Here is a 14696-nt window from a genome sequence, read left to right as displayed (position 1 = left end):
TCTCTGAAAAAAAATCGATTAATCAGTTATCCTCCTCAATCATCCCATAACAAATGGCAGGAACACAAACAAGATTCGGACTCCATCAAATAGCTTTTGTCCAGTTTATCTGCACGCATCAATGACACCCTGTAGCAGTGATGCAGCTCTATACTTCAGATGAAATACAAAAATCAAAATATTTCACTCTAAATAAACTCCAACATTTGTGAAATTTAGTTATGTTGTCAAAATTGTACTGGTTTAAAGAAAATTAATTTGAAAACAATTAAACATGAGCCTCAAATGCTTCTTTTGACATCACCGTGCCCAAAGAAAGCGCCCGCTATATACAAAGTTCTGTACCTTCTTTGAGAACAGCAAAAATAAAAATCCTGCTAGCAATATAGCACACATTTGTCAGTGTGCAAATGAGTGTAAATGTGGCATGAACCTGCCGATTGAAAACCCATGTTACACAGAAAAGTAGATAAAGTTGAGAAAATAAGAACTGGAAGCTACAACTCTGACTAATCCAATAGATTAATACCAAAGTGAAAAGTCAAGATCTCAGGAAGTCTCGCTCGAATAAGGAGTTACTAAGGTAAAAATCAGATCAAGCGAATTAAACTCAGTCAGCTTCAAGTTCTGCGCCAAACTGCTCCAGTCGCATGGCATCTTCATCGTAATCCCGGATAGCGGTATGATCAACTGAACCATCATCCTCACTGGCATGTATCTGTCTTCCGCCAAACCTGACAATAAGAAACGAGGAAAAGAATGACACAATGAATAAGAAACAAGTTAAAAAAGATGAGAGAGAGGTGAGAATTGAACGAGATCAGGAAGACATGGGCAATTGCAAAAATGAAGAAATTATAGAACTGATAGTCAGAATCTGTTTTCTATCTTATTTTTTGGGGAAAAAAAATGATTTTGCATGTTCATGATGATACAATAAATGATAAAATGTTTTAAAAAATGTGGAATACAAGAAGATATCATAAAATTTTAAAATAAATAAATAAGAAATCATTTTTATACAACAGAAATCAAGATAAGTATCAAAAAATTTAAAATAACTAACTAATAATTACTTTTTTTTATCATAACCAAACAGAAAAAAATGTTTGCTTTTTATAAAATCTTAACAAAATAAATCTCTTTATAAAATTTCTAAACTATCTAAAAATCACTTTTAGACAATTCTACCCCATCATTGGTATACATATAAAATTTTACTTTTCCTAATGTTGACTTCCATAATAGATGAAGGGCAGAAGAGAGGGAAGAGAGAGAGGAGGAGAAAGAGAAAACTATATAATTGTTATGCTTATGTCAAAACTGAATACAAATAAAGAACCCTAGAGATATTTATAGAGCCCCGGAAATAATAAAAATAACAACAACAAATCAAAATCAAAATCAAAATCAAATCATAATATTAAAAATAAGGATAACGTATCTAACTAGTCTAGATATCTTATTTTATTTGAGCTAATACTAAAAATTAAAATAAATCCAAAATACTAAAGAAATAATATTAAACCCTAAATGCTAAATCAAATCTTAATAAACCCTAAATTAAATCAAATATAATTTCCATCAAAATGTCTAACAGTGGATGATCAACCAAGGGAGCCATCATGTCCAAGTAGACTATGCTGCTCAAAGATGTTACGAAACTTTCTCCAAAAAAAAAATGGTAATGATCAAATTACCATCTCCCATTCATCAATTCTATGCACTTCTGAGCATCCTTCCTATCCTTGAATTTCACTAAAACAACACCCTGAGGATGATTCTCACAAATCTGCAGGCAAAATCATCATTAACTCGAGCAAGGAAAAGGAAACCCAAAGAAAGAATGGTACTTTTTATTCGTTAATAAATTAAAAGAATTCATGTACGACCAAACGGTAGGTAAACAGAGGGATTGTATGCAATCTTGATCAGCATCTTAGAGATTATAGGCTTAATATCTTTTATATTTTTTCCTTTTGTGGAGAGATTGTATGCCATCTCCCTCTCTCCTTCTCTATTCCTGTGTACTTAGCCTCTTATTTGAATAAGGAAAGATAGATTGCCCGCTCAGTTTTTTCATCCTTTATTTAACATATTCTTTATCCAATAAACTACTGACTGAATTTAATTAGTAATTTCTAGATCAGAACATTTCATCATGCCTTCTACTAGCTGTCAGAACCCTGTCATTTGAAAATTACTATTTACTAATACAAGAAATAGATGTCTTTAGATGTATTAATGGTTGAATAGTACATTTGAGAAGGGATAGAATCCAAGAGAGAACAAATAAAAAGAGTATTAAATGATTACTTAAATATCCCCTTCTTTGGATGCTAAAGTCACAAGGAAAACAAAATTTAATAAAAGTACATGATTATAATATATATTTACAACTATTTAGTTAAAAGAATAATTATGCAGACTAAATATCTTGGCAATGAAAATTTTAAAAAATTGAGTGGCAGATGATAAAAAAATAATAATAATAATAATTTACCATCCATTTTCCTCCAAAGGGGGAATTAAAAAATATATAGCACAGGATTTTGGGGTATTTTGGATAAGGTTTCTAGAAAATCCTTTGACATTCCCGTCCTCAAAAAATTACCCAACAAGCAAGCTCCTTCTCCTCCTGCTTCTCCATTTTTCCTCGTCCAATCATTTTCTTAGTTTCAATTGCAACAATGTCATCCCATTACTTTTCAAACTAGAGAAATTTTGTCTCGGTTAATCTTTAATTCGGTTCAACTGCTAATGGTACAAGGAAAGATTTAACAAGAATCTCAATTCATTTTGTCAATAAATTTTCTACTAATAAATAGATATACTTAAGCTTATATTAAGTTCTAGTCCTCAAGTTAAATCCCACCTGTTCTAATTTGATGGGAACAAAAGTACCTTTATAATATGAGTTGAAGTAACTAAGTTTGCTCCTAAAATAAATTACCTTCACCGAGTCCACAGGGCCAAGCTTCACACATTCCCCTTTAACATCTTCTTCTAGCTCTGAACGTAAATTTTCATCAGCCTGCATATTAGGAATTATCAGATGTTAGCATGAGAAGTAACTGTACCAAGATGGAAGCTTCAAAATTGTCTACAGGGAAGGGAAAACGAAAATCCTATTTGTTATGGTTCTCCGGCTGTCCAGCATAATTGTAATAGAAACATTACTGTGTGAACCATCAATAGTGAGAAGCAGAAAAATATCAATAGTGCTTTACATGGACACATCAGAGTCACCCAATGAATGACTAATCCCACAAAATCCTCCAATTCCTCTCTAAACAAAATAGGGTGCAACTTAGATGGAATCTGAACATTTACATTTAAACTAAAACATTCATCAACACTCAATAATAGCAAGAGATTTTTGGAATGTCAAATTTCAGCAGTTCACTTCATCAGGAAGATGAGTATCAAGGAGCCCTATTCCATACTATGCAAGGGTATGGTCACTGATATAGCAAGTTTCCAGCATGGCAATGGTGAAACACTGATTTTACCAATAATGTCATAGAACTCATGATTTTACCAAGACCTTTAAGAGGAAGTTAGTGAGGAAGAGTGGCTTAATGGGGAACACTATGTGGTTCAGCTGTTTATTCTTGGAACCTAGCCATCAGGAACAGTATGTCATAGTATAGTGATGTGTTGATGCCTGTTTTGGGAGTAGGGGCTGTATGACGGCCATATTTTGAGTACTAGTAGTCTCATGCAGGGTAAGGAAGGGAGAGAGATGCCTTTTCGTGCATTGATGTATGGTGAGAAGAGTCTAGCCTCTCGAATGCCAGTGAGTGTGTGCTGTTACAAGCGTGTCCTGTGTTCTGTACTTCAGTTATTGTGATTGTTTGTACTGATCAAGTGGGAAATAGAGTATTGGCCAGAATTAGTAAGTGTCTTGTAACAATTATTCAGTTTATTTGAGCATTAATAAACCACAGGATTTTCCCCTTTCATTTATTTCTACAACCATATTCTTGTACTTTTTCATTCAATATTCAGCAAGGTTCCATCATAATGCTTTTTTTTTTTCTTTTTAATTGCATGGTATAAAGAATTATAGCAGCATATGAAAGTAACTCCAACCCTTAATTCCGTGGGTGTGAACATATAACGAAGGATGATGGTGGCTGGAATTGAAACTTTTGCATCATCACGACCACCTGAGCAATAGTACAAGAATCATGTCACTATCAGAATTGCATTATAAATAAGAAAATCAATAATAAATTTACATGTTCAAACCTCAAATCAGACAAAATATAAATAAATCATAAAACTAACAAATGTTAAATAGATTTCTTTAGATGAGTTACTGAAATAACAGGTTAAAGGTGAAGAATTAAATGAGATTCATATAAAGAAACTTAAGCTTGAACTGAGAAAATTTTCAAAATAATTATTCAATCTTTCCTTCCAAAAGAAACAAAGAGCTACATATAAGGAAGGAACCTAAATGTATTAGCAGCCTACTTCAACATGAAACCCATATAGGCATCCTAGCTAAGCGAAGACTTCCTTCCTAATAGCAAAAAAGCTCCCAAGTAAAAAGCTTCCTAACTAAACAGGAGTTTTATCAATAAATACTAATAATAATAATAATAGCAGCAGCAGCAGCAGCAACATATAAATATATGAATATATATGAATAATTCAAATTGGGTAAGTTACATGAACTAGATGAGTGAATTAAAATTTATTTTAACCAAGAACTCGACCCTACTTTGGTCAGGTATAAGTACTGGAGTCCCCTGAGACTCTTGTGTGATGGAGGGAGTAAGGGGAGGCAGGTGAACAAATCATGTCAACTGAAAATTATAAGATAGAATGCTCAAGGTTTGGGAATGGTCAATAATGGGAAGATAGAGTGAGTCAACCATGTTATATCCAAGGTCCAATCAAGTGTAACTATGCTTTAGGAGACTAAGATAATATTGTAGGCAGGTTGTAAGAAGTATTAGGGAGATGAGTTTCAAATTTTGGATATGCTTATTGTAAGCCAAGGCGTCCAGTGATCGTACCTTGTTTACTAAACAAGCCGCATATGGCAAGATTAACATTTTAATAGTCTGAGTGGATGATAAAGTCCTTACAAGGGATAACTTAGACAAGATTCTGATGAGCCCAATGTACAAGGAGGCCGTGTTTATCAGAGAAAGAAGCCCACTAACCTTCCAAAGAAGCCATACAAGGATAAGGTTTCTGATTCAGATCAAGACAAAAGCACAAAGCCCAATGAGTACAAGACAGAAGATGTTATCTAGGTTAGTGTCCCTAAATGAAGATCATTCAGACAGTGGCTTTGTTTTGAGGGAGAGCGCCTGACCTCTCAAATGTCAAGGAGTGTTTCTTCTATCGTTTATTTCTGTTTCTTCTGGTTTGCTGTGGCTGCTACCTTCACTGATGTACTTAGTTATTTATCCATTTTCCTCTTCCTTTTCTCCACAGAAGAGGCTGTAACTGACTTGTTAATGAAGTATAATAGACATATTTTCTGGGTTCCATCAATTTTGGTATCAAAGCAGGTTGATCCTGTGGATGGTGACCACCCGAATGGAGGCCAGATTAGAGAGCTTGGAGAAATCAGTGAATGATTTACAGGGGTTAAATAGGACAGGAAAGTGGCTGAGTTACAGAAAACTAATGAGGTAGCTTGTGAGGAGAGAACCACAATGCAGAGGACTCATTCAATTACAGGAGCAAAACAAAGACATTCTCACTAACCTCAAACAACTCTCAGGAGAACAAAATCTCGAGAACATAGAAGAGCACACTGGGGACCCAAATACTGATGAATTGCCACCAAAAAAAGAGGGAGAGGGTGAAGATCGACACAAAGAGACAGTTAAGGAGGTAGGAGATAAAGAAGGGCAGAAGGACTAACATCTAGAAATGCCTTTATTCGATGGTCATGATCCTATAGGATGGACCTTTCACCTAGAAAGGCATTTTTCGATCAATGGAATCTCTAAAGCTGAGAAAATGGATGCTACAGTTGTAGGATTGGAAGGGAAGGCATTGAATTGGTACTAGTGGACTAAAGCGAGCACCATGGCAAGTTGAAGAGACTTCAAAGCTAGAGTGATTAAGCAATTCCATTGTTCTCAGACTAACAATCACCAGCGCATCACAACATTGAAACAGGAGGGGACTATATTCGAATATAGTGAAAAGTTTGAGACGTTATCAGCACCCTAGAGGATGCATCCAAGGAGACTCTAATGGGCATGTTTCTTAATGGGATGTTATCAGCACCCTAGAGGATGTATTTGAGGAGACTCTAATGGGCATGTTTCTTAATGGGCTCCAAGAAGAGGTGAAGGCTAATGCAAGACTATTAAAACCCAACAGCTTGAAAGACTTAATAGACTCAATGTTTGAAGTAAAGGGCCAAAATTTAACCTTGGCAAAAGCCAAGGAGAAGAGGGAGAACAGAACCAGTCAACACGATCACATCACACGTTGGACCACCATGAGCCAATCTTTTCCCAAACTAGCATCTTTTTCTGAAGGACCCAAAAGCTCAAACAGAACGAGGAGCTCATGACAAAGAAAAGTTGAAGAGACCCCCCAAAACCTGAGAACATCAGAATCTTATCAAAAATGCCACACCATCAAAGGAAGGCATTGCCATCAAGCCAAACCTCGCATGCACTACCACACACCACCTTGCACCTTCTGATACCAAACAAAACTTCAGCATGTGTGGCTCACATAAGTTGCCGATGGAGACAGTGTTCTAGGGTTGGGCCAATCGAAGGCTGCCAAAGGTCCCTCTATAGGTGGTGAGAACCAGATCACACTCCTCGCTTACATTCATGTTCATCTAGTTTGTATCTTTTGTTTTCTTAAAACCAAAGAAACAAGTTCGAGTTTCAAATTTATTCTAGGTCAGAAAAAGATATCAAAAGACATCAATCCTAGAATGTTCCCAATATAAGACATTACTGCTAAATTGTCATATTTTGAAAATTATCATTTAAGATTGGGAGAATGAAAGAGAGGTCCCAAAAAGATCAAGTAATTCAAGTTAGTCCCAAGTGCCAAATTTTAGGAATTAGCATCTCAATCTTTCAATTTTGCCACTCCATTGTAATGAATTTGTCACTTGTATTCCAAATTTTAACAAGAAAAATAAATTTTTTTTTATTTTTCAATCATGTTAAAATTTAAAAAACAAGTTCAAATTCATCACAACACAAATGCAAAATTGAGATATTGAATTGCAAATTTTTAAAATTTAGCACTTGAGACCTTACTTAAATTAATAAAAAGACCTCTTTGTCATTCTCCCTTTATGGTTTTACACACATGCTTTGATATCTCGTGTGAATAATTATAGGTGCAAACAAAAAATTAAAATAAGATTAAATGGCCAAAAAATTGGATTGCAAAGACAAACTAGAAAGCAAAAAGATCATAGAATGACACATGCAAGGATTGATTCAAGGAACTTTCAATGACTCTAACCATTGAAAATTTCAACAAAGCCTTCATCACCCTTTGATCATCTTTTTAGAAGTATTTAGCAAGTTCTAATCAAGTGTGGAGTATCCTATAAGAACTACATGTGCATCCAAATTAACTTAGTTTGAATGGTAGTCACATTCATTTTTAAACCTCCTAACCAAGTTTGTTAAGTGGTTTTAGATATTATGGTTTTAATCACCTAAAACCCTTCCTATTCTCATCATTTTACTCCACCACAACTTGATAAGGAGGTTTAGAAATGCATATTCACTCATTCTTCACAAATTCATATTACAATTCACACCTACCCTCTCTTTTCTAAAATTTTCAACTTTGTTTATCTGAATTTTCTCTCATTTTCCTCCACTTTCCCACACTTTCCTAGCCACAATTCTTCATCTCAAACAAATATTGAAGATATGGGAGCCATGTTGGAGATAGATCAACTCAGACTGAGGATCAAATCACCATGAAATGCTAGATTCTTGAAGCTTTCCAAGGAAGAGGAAACAGGAAACCACATCTTGGGTTCCTCTAAACCTTTCATCTTGCTCTCAATTGCTTTGAATCCTTTTCTTTTCCTTCTTTAATTCTCCAATCCATGCTATTGATGAATGATTCTAGGTTTTAGATTGTTCCTCTTGATCGAAATTCATGTTCCAAAGAGGAGAGGATGTGCATTTAATTCTTGAACTAGTTGCACACTCTAAGTGTTTGTGTTTATACTTCAAAATTTTGATGAATGAATATATGTTTCCATTTCAATCTCTTTTTCTTTGGCTATGGGATTAACTTTAGTTTAGATCTTAAATTCTAGTTAATATCATAATCTAGATCGATTTAAAGTATTAAACATGAACAAAGCAAGGCAAAAGCTAGGACTAGCTTCAAGGGTTAAATCACATATTGGTGCATCTATCTTGGATGATTTGTATGTAAATGCTAAGTGGTCACTATCATTTGGTCTTAATAGTAATTGAGACAGCCTCACACAGCAATTGAAGAAGGCAATTGAATCCAAATCAAGGAAAGGAAGTACAAGGATAAAAATGGTGGAATCTAATCATGGGACACTACTTTGACAGTTGGTTGAATTTTACACACTTTCCCTTCGCTCATTTCATATTAAAATCAAATATAAATAACTAATTTCTCTCCCAAACTCCCAACCTCAATTCTGGAATTTTAATCTGTCTATCATTGGCTTGAGTTGGTTGCAAATGATTGCTCCTTGAGAATAGAATGACCTAAAGTGCTCACACTACTACACCTTAGTTTCTTTAAAAAGCTCGATATGACTTAGGGCTTTTCAATCTTTTACACAATACCAGACAGGTAGCATACAAAATCATCAAGCATTCCGAAGTGGGCCAGGTACATTGAGGAAAGAAGGTCAACCACTAGGTAATGCACCTTTCTGTGCGGAAATCTAGTGACTTGGAGAAGCAAAAAGAAACCTGTGGTTTCATGCAACAGTACTGATGCTAAGCTTCAAGCAATAGTCACTTGGCATGTGTGAGGCAATCTAGCATCTTACACTTTTGAAAGAGTTGAGGATTGAAGTTGAAAACATACGTGAGGGAATCTAGCACCTTATACTTCTGAAAGAGTTGAGGATTGAATTTGAAAGCCCAATTCAGGTTTTCTGTGATAATATCAACTATTGGAATAGTGAAGAGTCATATCCATCATGATTGGACAAAACATGCGGAGATAGACCACTACTTCATCAAAGAGAAAGTTGATGCTTGTAGGATTGAGGTGTCCTGTACACAAGCACAACAACCACCCATAAGATTTTTCTGTTGTTTATTATTTATTTTGTATTCTTTGAATAAGTCATATATATCTAGATATCACTGAAGGTCTGTAAGTATCTAGATATAGAAGGCAGAATCTTTTTTTCACTCGTTATTTTTGGGACTCCTCTAATGTACAAATATAGCGGATGACACCCCCCCCGGAGGGTTGACATGCCAACAATCTCCGCCTGATTTCATGCAAAATAACCAGAGAAGGAGCAATGGGCTTCAATAATGAAGAAACTGAATAGTGTTAGCAGAATATAAGGAATAGTATTCTGCAAACATTTCCATTTTCATCATGTATTTATTTCTGTAAATATCGCTGATTGTATGATCCCTAATATCTTGGGATCTCTATCCACATTATTTTCTCATTTATTTCTCAGCTCAATCGTGGGGATTGAATGGCAGGAATGTCTCCCAACCTCCCCCATGTTTCATTCTCCACCGTAAATAATAACGTATGAGACATCCTCTGTTTTGTTCAGATAGCAATTCAGACAAGTTACTAAATTAACAATTTGCAAAAACTGAAGCTATACATACCCCAGCCAAGCATCTTCTCTTCCACTCTTTTCAATTTCCTCTTCTTTTTATTATCTACTTGCTTCGCTATGAATGTTTCTCCTGCAAGTTTGAAGAAAGAGCCATCAAGCAAAATGAAGCCCAATAAATAACTAGACTATTTATTAGATGTAATATGTATGCCTGGTCAGTGAGTGCGCAAATATGAGACTATCACATCAAATATTCAACAATAAATGATGACTACCTTTTTGCTCAAATTTAGCATGGGTGACAGACATGGGAATCTTGCTACCAGGGCGAAGAGGAGTTCCATCCAATATTTGAATTGCCAAAGCAACTGAGGGTTCCTAGTAAACACCAACATAATGTAAAACCATGCACAACTGTACGTTATAAGCATATCAAAACAAGAGGAACGTTACCTTCAGATATGTGACCAATGCATCTCCCTTTTTCTTCCAGTCTCTTTATCAACATAAAGCTTGATTCGAGGCCTTTTGGTTTCAGGGTCCTATCATAATACTCACATTCACATGAAGCCAACATAAATATAATACCCACTTTCATTCTACCTCTCTAAGGACTCCTAGTAAGTGGTGACAACTAGTGCGATTTGCATAGCCAAATGTGCTTACTTTTTGGTTGTAAGCATAGGCTAGCATGTGCCTAGAATACGACACAATGAAAATGATGCTAGCAACCAAAACATGGCAAGCACGATAGTCAACATTCCTTTCTCTTCCATCAAACAAATTTTAATCAGTATTTTGTGAAGCACTGCAGACACACTTTCCATTAATTGGATGTTAATGCGTAGTGTAAATAGAGTTTGTCGTATAAATATCCCCGAGAGTGCAACATATGTCTAAACAAATATAAGCCATGCTCATCAATACTTGAGAGCAACATAACACAGGATTAAGATAGTACCTCCTTTATAATGCCACACTTGGAAAACACCTCCACCACCTGCAATATATTTCTCAAGCCACTTTCTTGCAACAAGAAATAATCAAGGCAGTTCAGAACAATGATTAAGACTTACTTCTTCAGTGGTAACATCCTCCGGCAACCCAGTGACATAAACATGTGTATTGACTTTTAACTCAAACCAACTATCAGGCGGTTTATTAGCTTCCTGCAACAGAACACAGGTCATAAGAGACATCATTCGGTTTCCAAAATCATAAAACATTTCTAACTCAAAGCAACACAAAAAAAAAGGGTGCTTTTTTAAATACACAAGATGAAAAAGGGTGGAATACCTTCTTTTCGTCTTGCTTATCTGAAAGCTTCCTCTTTCCATCGTTCTTTCCTTCAGCTCCCATATCGGTAACACTTTCTTCTTCCTTTGTTGAAGCCATAGAACTACTTAGTTTTGAACCTTCATCCTTTAAAGAAGCATCAGAACCAGTTAACGAGGGGAAAACTTCCTCTTCCTCCAAGAAAGTCATCTCTTCAACTCCATAAGGATCATTGCTGCCAGATGGGTACTCCTATTAAATGTTAAAGTAGTGAAAGACAAATTCATGAATCAACAACCCTGCCATGGCTCAAATGCAAGGGCATTATTGATATGAAAACGGCTGTTGCAATACATACATGTGAAAAGTGCATACAAAAATTAATTGCAAAACATGTAGGTCTCAGCTTAGAAGGGTGACATTTTGGGTACTACAACATAGAAAATACCACATGATTGAAATAAAACAAGTTTGAAGAACAAAACAACTACTACTAACCAAGTTAAAATAAGAATATAAACTACAATCTAATTTTTTGTGCCACATTACTTGGCCTCAGCTTGTGATAGCCACCTCTCTTCAGCTTAATTCAAATTTTAAAATAACACGCTCAGATAATTAATACAAGATTGCAAAGGGAAGCCGTTGCCCAGAGATTTAGAGGAAAGGGCCCCCTTTTCAATAAAGCGCAACAAGTTCCAAGAATTTGCCAGCTAAATTTAACATAACCTAAATTTGAAGGCCAAGATTCAGCAAAGGGTATTACTCATGCAAAAATAGAGAACATCCCATGTCATCAAAAAATATATCACCATGACAAGTGCTACGAAAGATATGATACACCAACCTGGGGAATCCAAACCCTAAGATTCTTATTCCACTTATATTTAGTCCCATCGTCATCAGTAAATTCTTCTTCACCCTCAGGTGGGGTGGAAGGTCTATCAGAATCACCTCCAATTTCAGCCCCAACATCACCAGAAACAGATCCAAATTCAGACCCTTCAAATTGTGCTTCTGCTTCCTTTATCTCATTCTGCCATCTCTCAAACTCTTGATTATCATGGGTTGACATTAAAAGTACGTCACTTAGTAAAATCCATGATTGATTGAACAAAGTAAGGTAATAAAAAGAAAATAGAGAGATAGAGAATAAGAATAAGAATTACCTGCAGCTGAATAATCAGATCCCTGTGAGTAAATTCTTGTCCACAACTCAGGAACTGAGGACAATGGCTGCCATTCAGTTCTTCCTTCTGACCATACAAGTGTGTTTTCCGAAAGGTATCCATTTAAGAAATGCTCTGTCCAGGCGAAGTAAAAAAGCTAAATAGAGATATCAACATGCAACAACTGTCCTGAAAGTCTGAAATCGAGCTATTCACTTATGGAAGAACTGAAATTCAAGAAATGAGAACATAGGTATCGATAATTTTGTGGAGTGACAACAAAAGCAAGAATAAGAAACCACAAAAACAGTTGCTAGACTAAAGGGCCTTCTTCAACTTCCTTCTCCTGGACTTCAAAACACTAATAACACAATCCACTAATGTTACTATAACCACCACTTTGCAGGGATTAGACACGTGTAGATTAGTAATAGTCCATAAAAGTGATGCCAAAACTCACCGCACAGCTCTGAGATAGCATATGGGCCCACCTGCTGCTGATTTTCTCCAAGAACATACCATCCCACCTCAGCAATGGTTTCAGAGTTCACACCAAAATGGTGCTCTCCACCTGTGAAACCAACTTGCAAAAATCATGAAATTATCAAATGAATTAAGTAAGACTCTTTCTAGACAAATTATAATCATTCAAATACTCATCAAAAGCCAAGGAATAAGGGCATGTTTGTTTTTTAAAGGGACTTCTAGTTACAAAAGTTAGTTTGCCAAAAGTAAAACGTAGTGGAAGGAAGAAATTTTTTCTTTTGCAAATGTGCTTTGCTTCAAAGAAATCTTAACCAAACATGTCAAAATGGAAAAACGATTTTTAGCATTTCAAAACTGGTAGCCAAACAGGCACTAAGTCATTAAGAGTTATTATGCACAGAAAATTGACTAGTCCAGGCTGGTTGGCTCATCCCTCACTACTTATGCTTCATTTTTTTTTTGTTGACCAACTTAGTGGGATAAGGCAACTTGTTATTGTTGTTGTTGCTGTTGTACTCTTTTGCACTAGTTGGTCAACAACAAGAAGAAGCCTTATCTCACTAGCCAAAGTCATATTTACCCCATCAGAGTACATCATTGTAAAATAAAATCAAATGAAGATACAACAAATCATATTTACCAGTAGGTTGCAGCTGTAGCGGCTGTTGTTGCTGCTGATGGTGGGGGCTCTCATATCCATTTGAGAAGACATAATAATAACCTTAAATTGTCAATTTCTGAGCTTCTGCAGTCAAAAGTGAGTATCCAGTTTACTATATTTTTTATCTTTTACATTAAAATTTCCCTGGATTTTTAAAAAAATCACAGTTTCTTCTGTACCCAGTAATTCTGTCCCATCAAATCCCGTAGCAGTCAATTGAAGTTAAAAATTTAATCATATAAAATTATGAAAAAATCCTTAACAATTTTCACTGGATATACAAAAAACATTGCATCAATATTACAGAATCTACAATTTCCTCAACTGGAATTTCGCTGGATAAAGCTATCAAACACATGCTTTTAAATAGTCTTTCAAAATATAAAGGCAGTCCACAAATAGAAATTGAACATTCCTCTACCATTTTTCTTCATGCAGTTCACAAGTCTACAAGTTTGGGAAGGCGAGGAACAATTTCGGGCAATTTACCATGAAGCTGGCGGAATATTAAAGGGACCAAATCCCAATCCTTTGGGTGCACTTGGCTTCTGCAATATAATTACTTTTAATAGCAATAGTAAAATTTATTTCCATGCAAAAGCAAAAATAAATACTTGTACAACAGTCAGCAGTAACATCATAAATATAATGTATGCATATCAGCAATCATTACTCAAACTTATATAGGAAATGATAAGGGTGTTCATAGTACTATTTGAATAAATTTAAAATGTAATTCTATGAACTATCTTGAAATTTTATTTGTGCAACTCAAAAAGGGCATCAAGTATCCCAGAAATTGTTCTACAAATAAAAGACAGCAAAATAATTGAAGAAAACACAGGCCAAGAAGTTTATAAATAAAACAAATAATAATAGTGATAATCTAATCCAAAGAAATCCACAAATCCACAAACAACCAGCAACCTCAACGCCAAAACCAGCAGTCCAGGGTTGAAACTTGAAAGAAACCACACCTCCAAGTCAAACCAAAGTTAAAGGAGGTTTAGAGGAAAAACTTCAACTTGCCAGCTTGCTTTTATCCTTACCGAGCCTTCATGAAGGCCTATTGACTATTACCTTAAATTTTATTATTTCTTTAAATCCAGTAGGGAAGGGTGTTGTGGTCCGGGAGAGGGCAGCATTTCTATCAAAGGAAGATAAAATCCTTCACCATGCGGAGCTATCCATTTATTTTTCTCCCTCATGTAAGTATGCCAAGTTTCAAACTTTCCGGGTTTGCTTTCAAGTATGTTATTATGTATTCATATAATCTCACATTCCCTAACATTTAAAGGTAAAATTCTTTTTCCTAGGTGAAAAT

The 14696-nt window shown here is 35.4% G+C and overlaps 1 protein-coding gene across 1 annotated transcript; it reads right to left on the bottom strand.

Annotated features, from left to right (window-relative positions):
* Window positions 1–257: 257 nt before the first annotated feature.
* On the bottom strand, window positions 258–13730 carry LOC129322478 (splicing factor U2AF-associated protein 2-like). The gene is given in 16 exon segments (XM_054968790.1): window positions 258–734; window positions 1701–1792; window positions 2954–3034; window positions 4096–4172; window positions 9831–9911; window positions 10057–10159; window positions 10235–10266; window positions 10269–10323; window positions 10743–10781; window positions 10858–10950; window positions 11078–11308; window positions 11904–12109; window positions 12226–12360; window positions 12686–12796; window positions 13352–13432; window positions 13661–13730. Coding segments are annotated over 16 exon segments (1611 nt in total). The 3' UTR covers window positions 258–610.
* Between the last annotated feature and the right edge of the window lie 966 nt (window positions 13731–14696).

Source organism: Prosopis cineraria, unplaced genomic scaffold (genome assembly GCF_029017545.1).
Source record: "Prosopis cineraria cultivar Desert tree isolate PC_DT_omini unplaced genomic scaffold, ASM2901754v1 PC10, whole genome shotgun sequence".
Lineage (NCBI taxonomy): Eukaryota > Viridiplantae > Streptophyta > Magnoliopsida > Fabales > Fabaceae > Prosopis > Prosopis cineraria.
The sequence above is the reverse complement of the archived record's forward strand: the minus strand, read 5'-3'. Positions and strand labels throughout refer to the sequence as shown.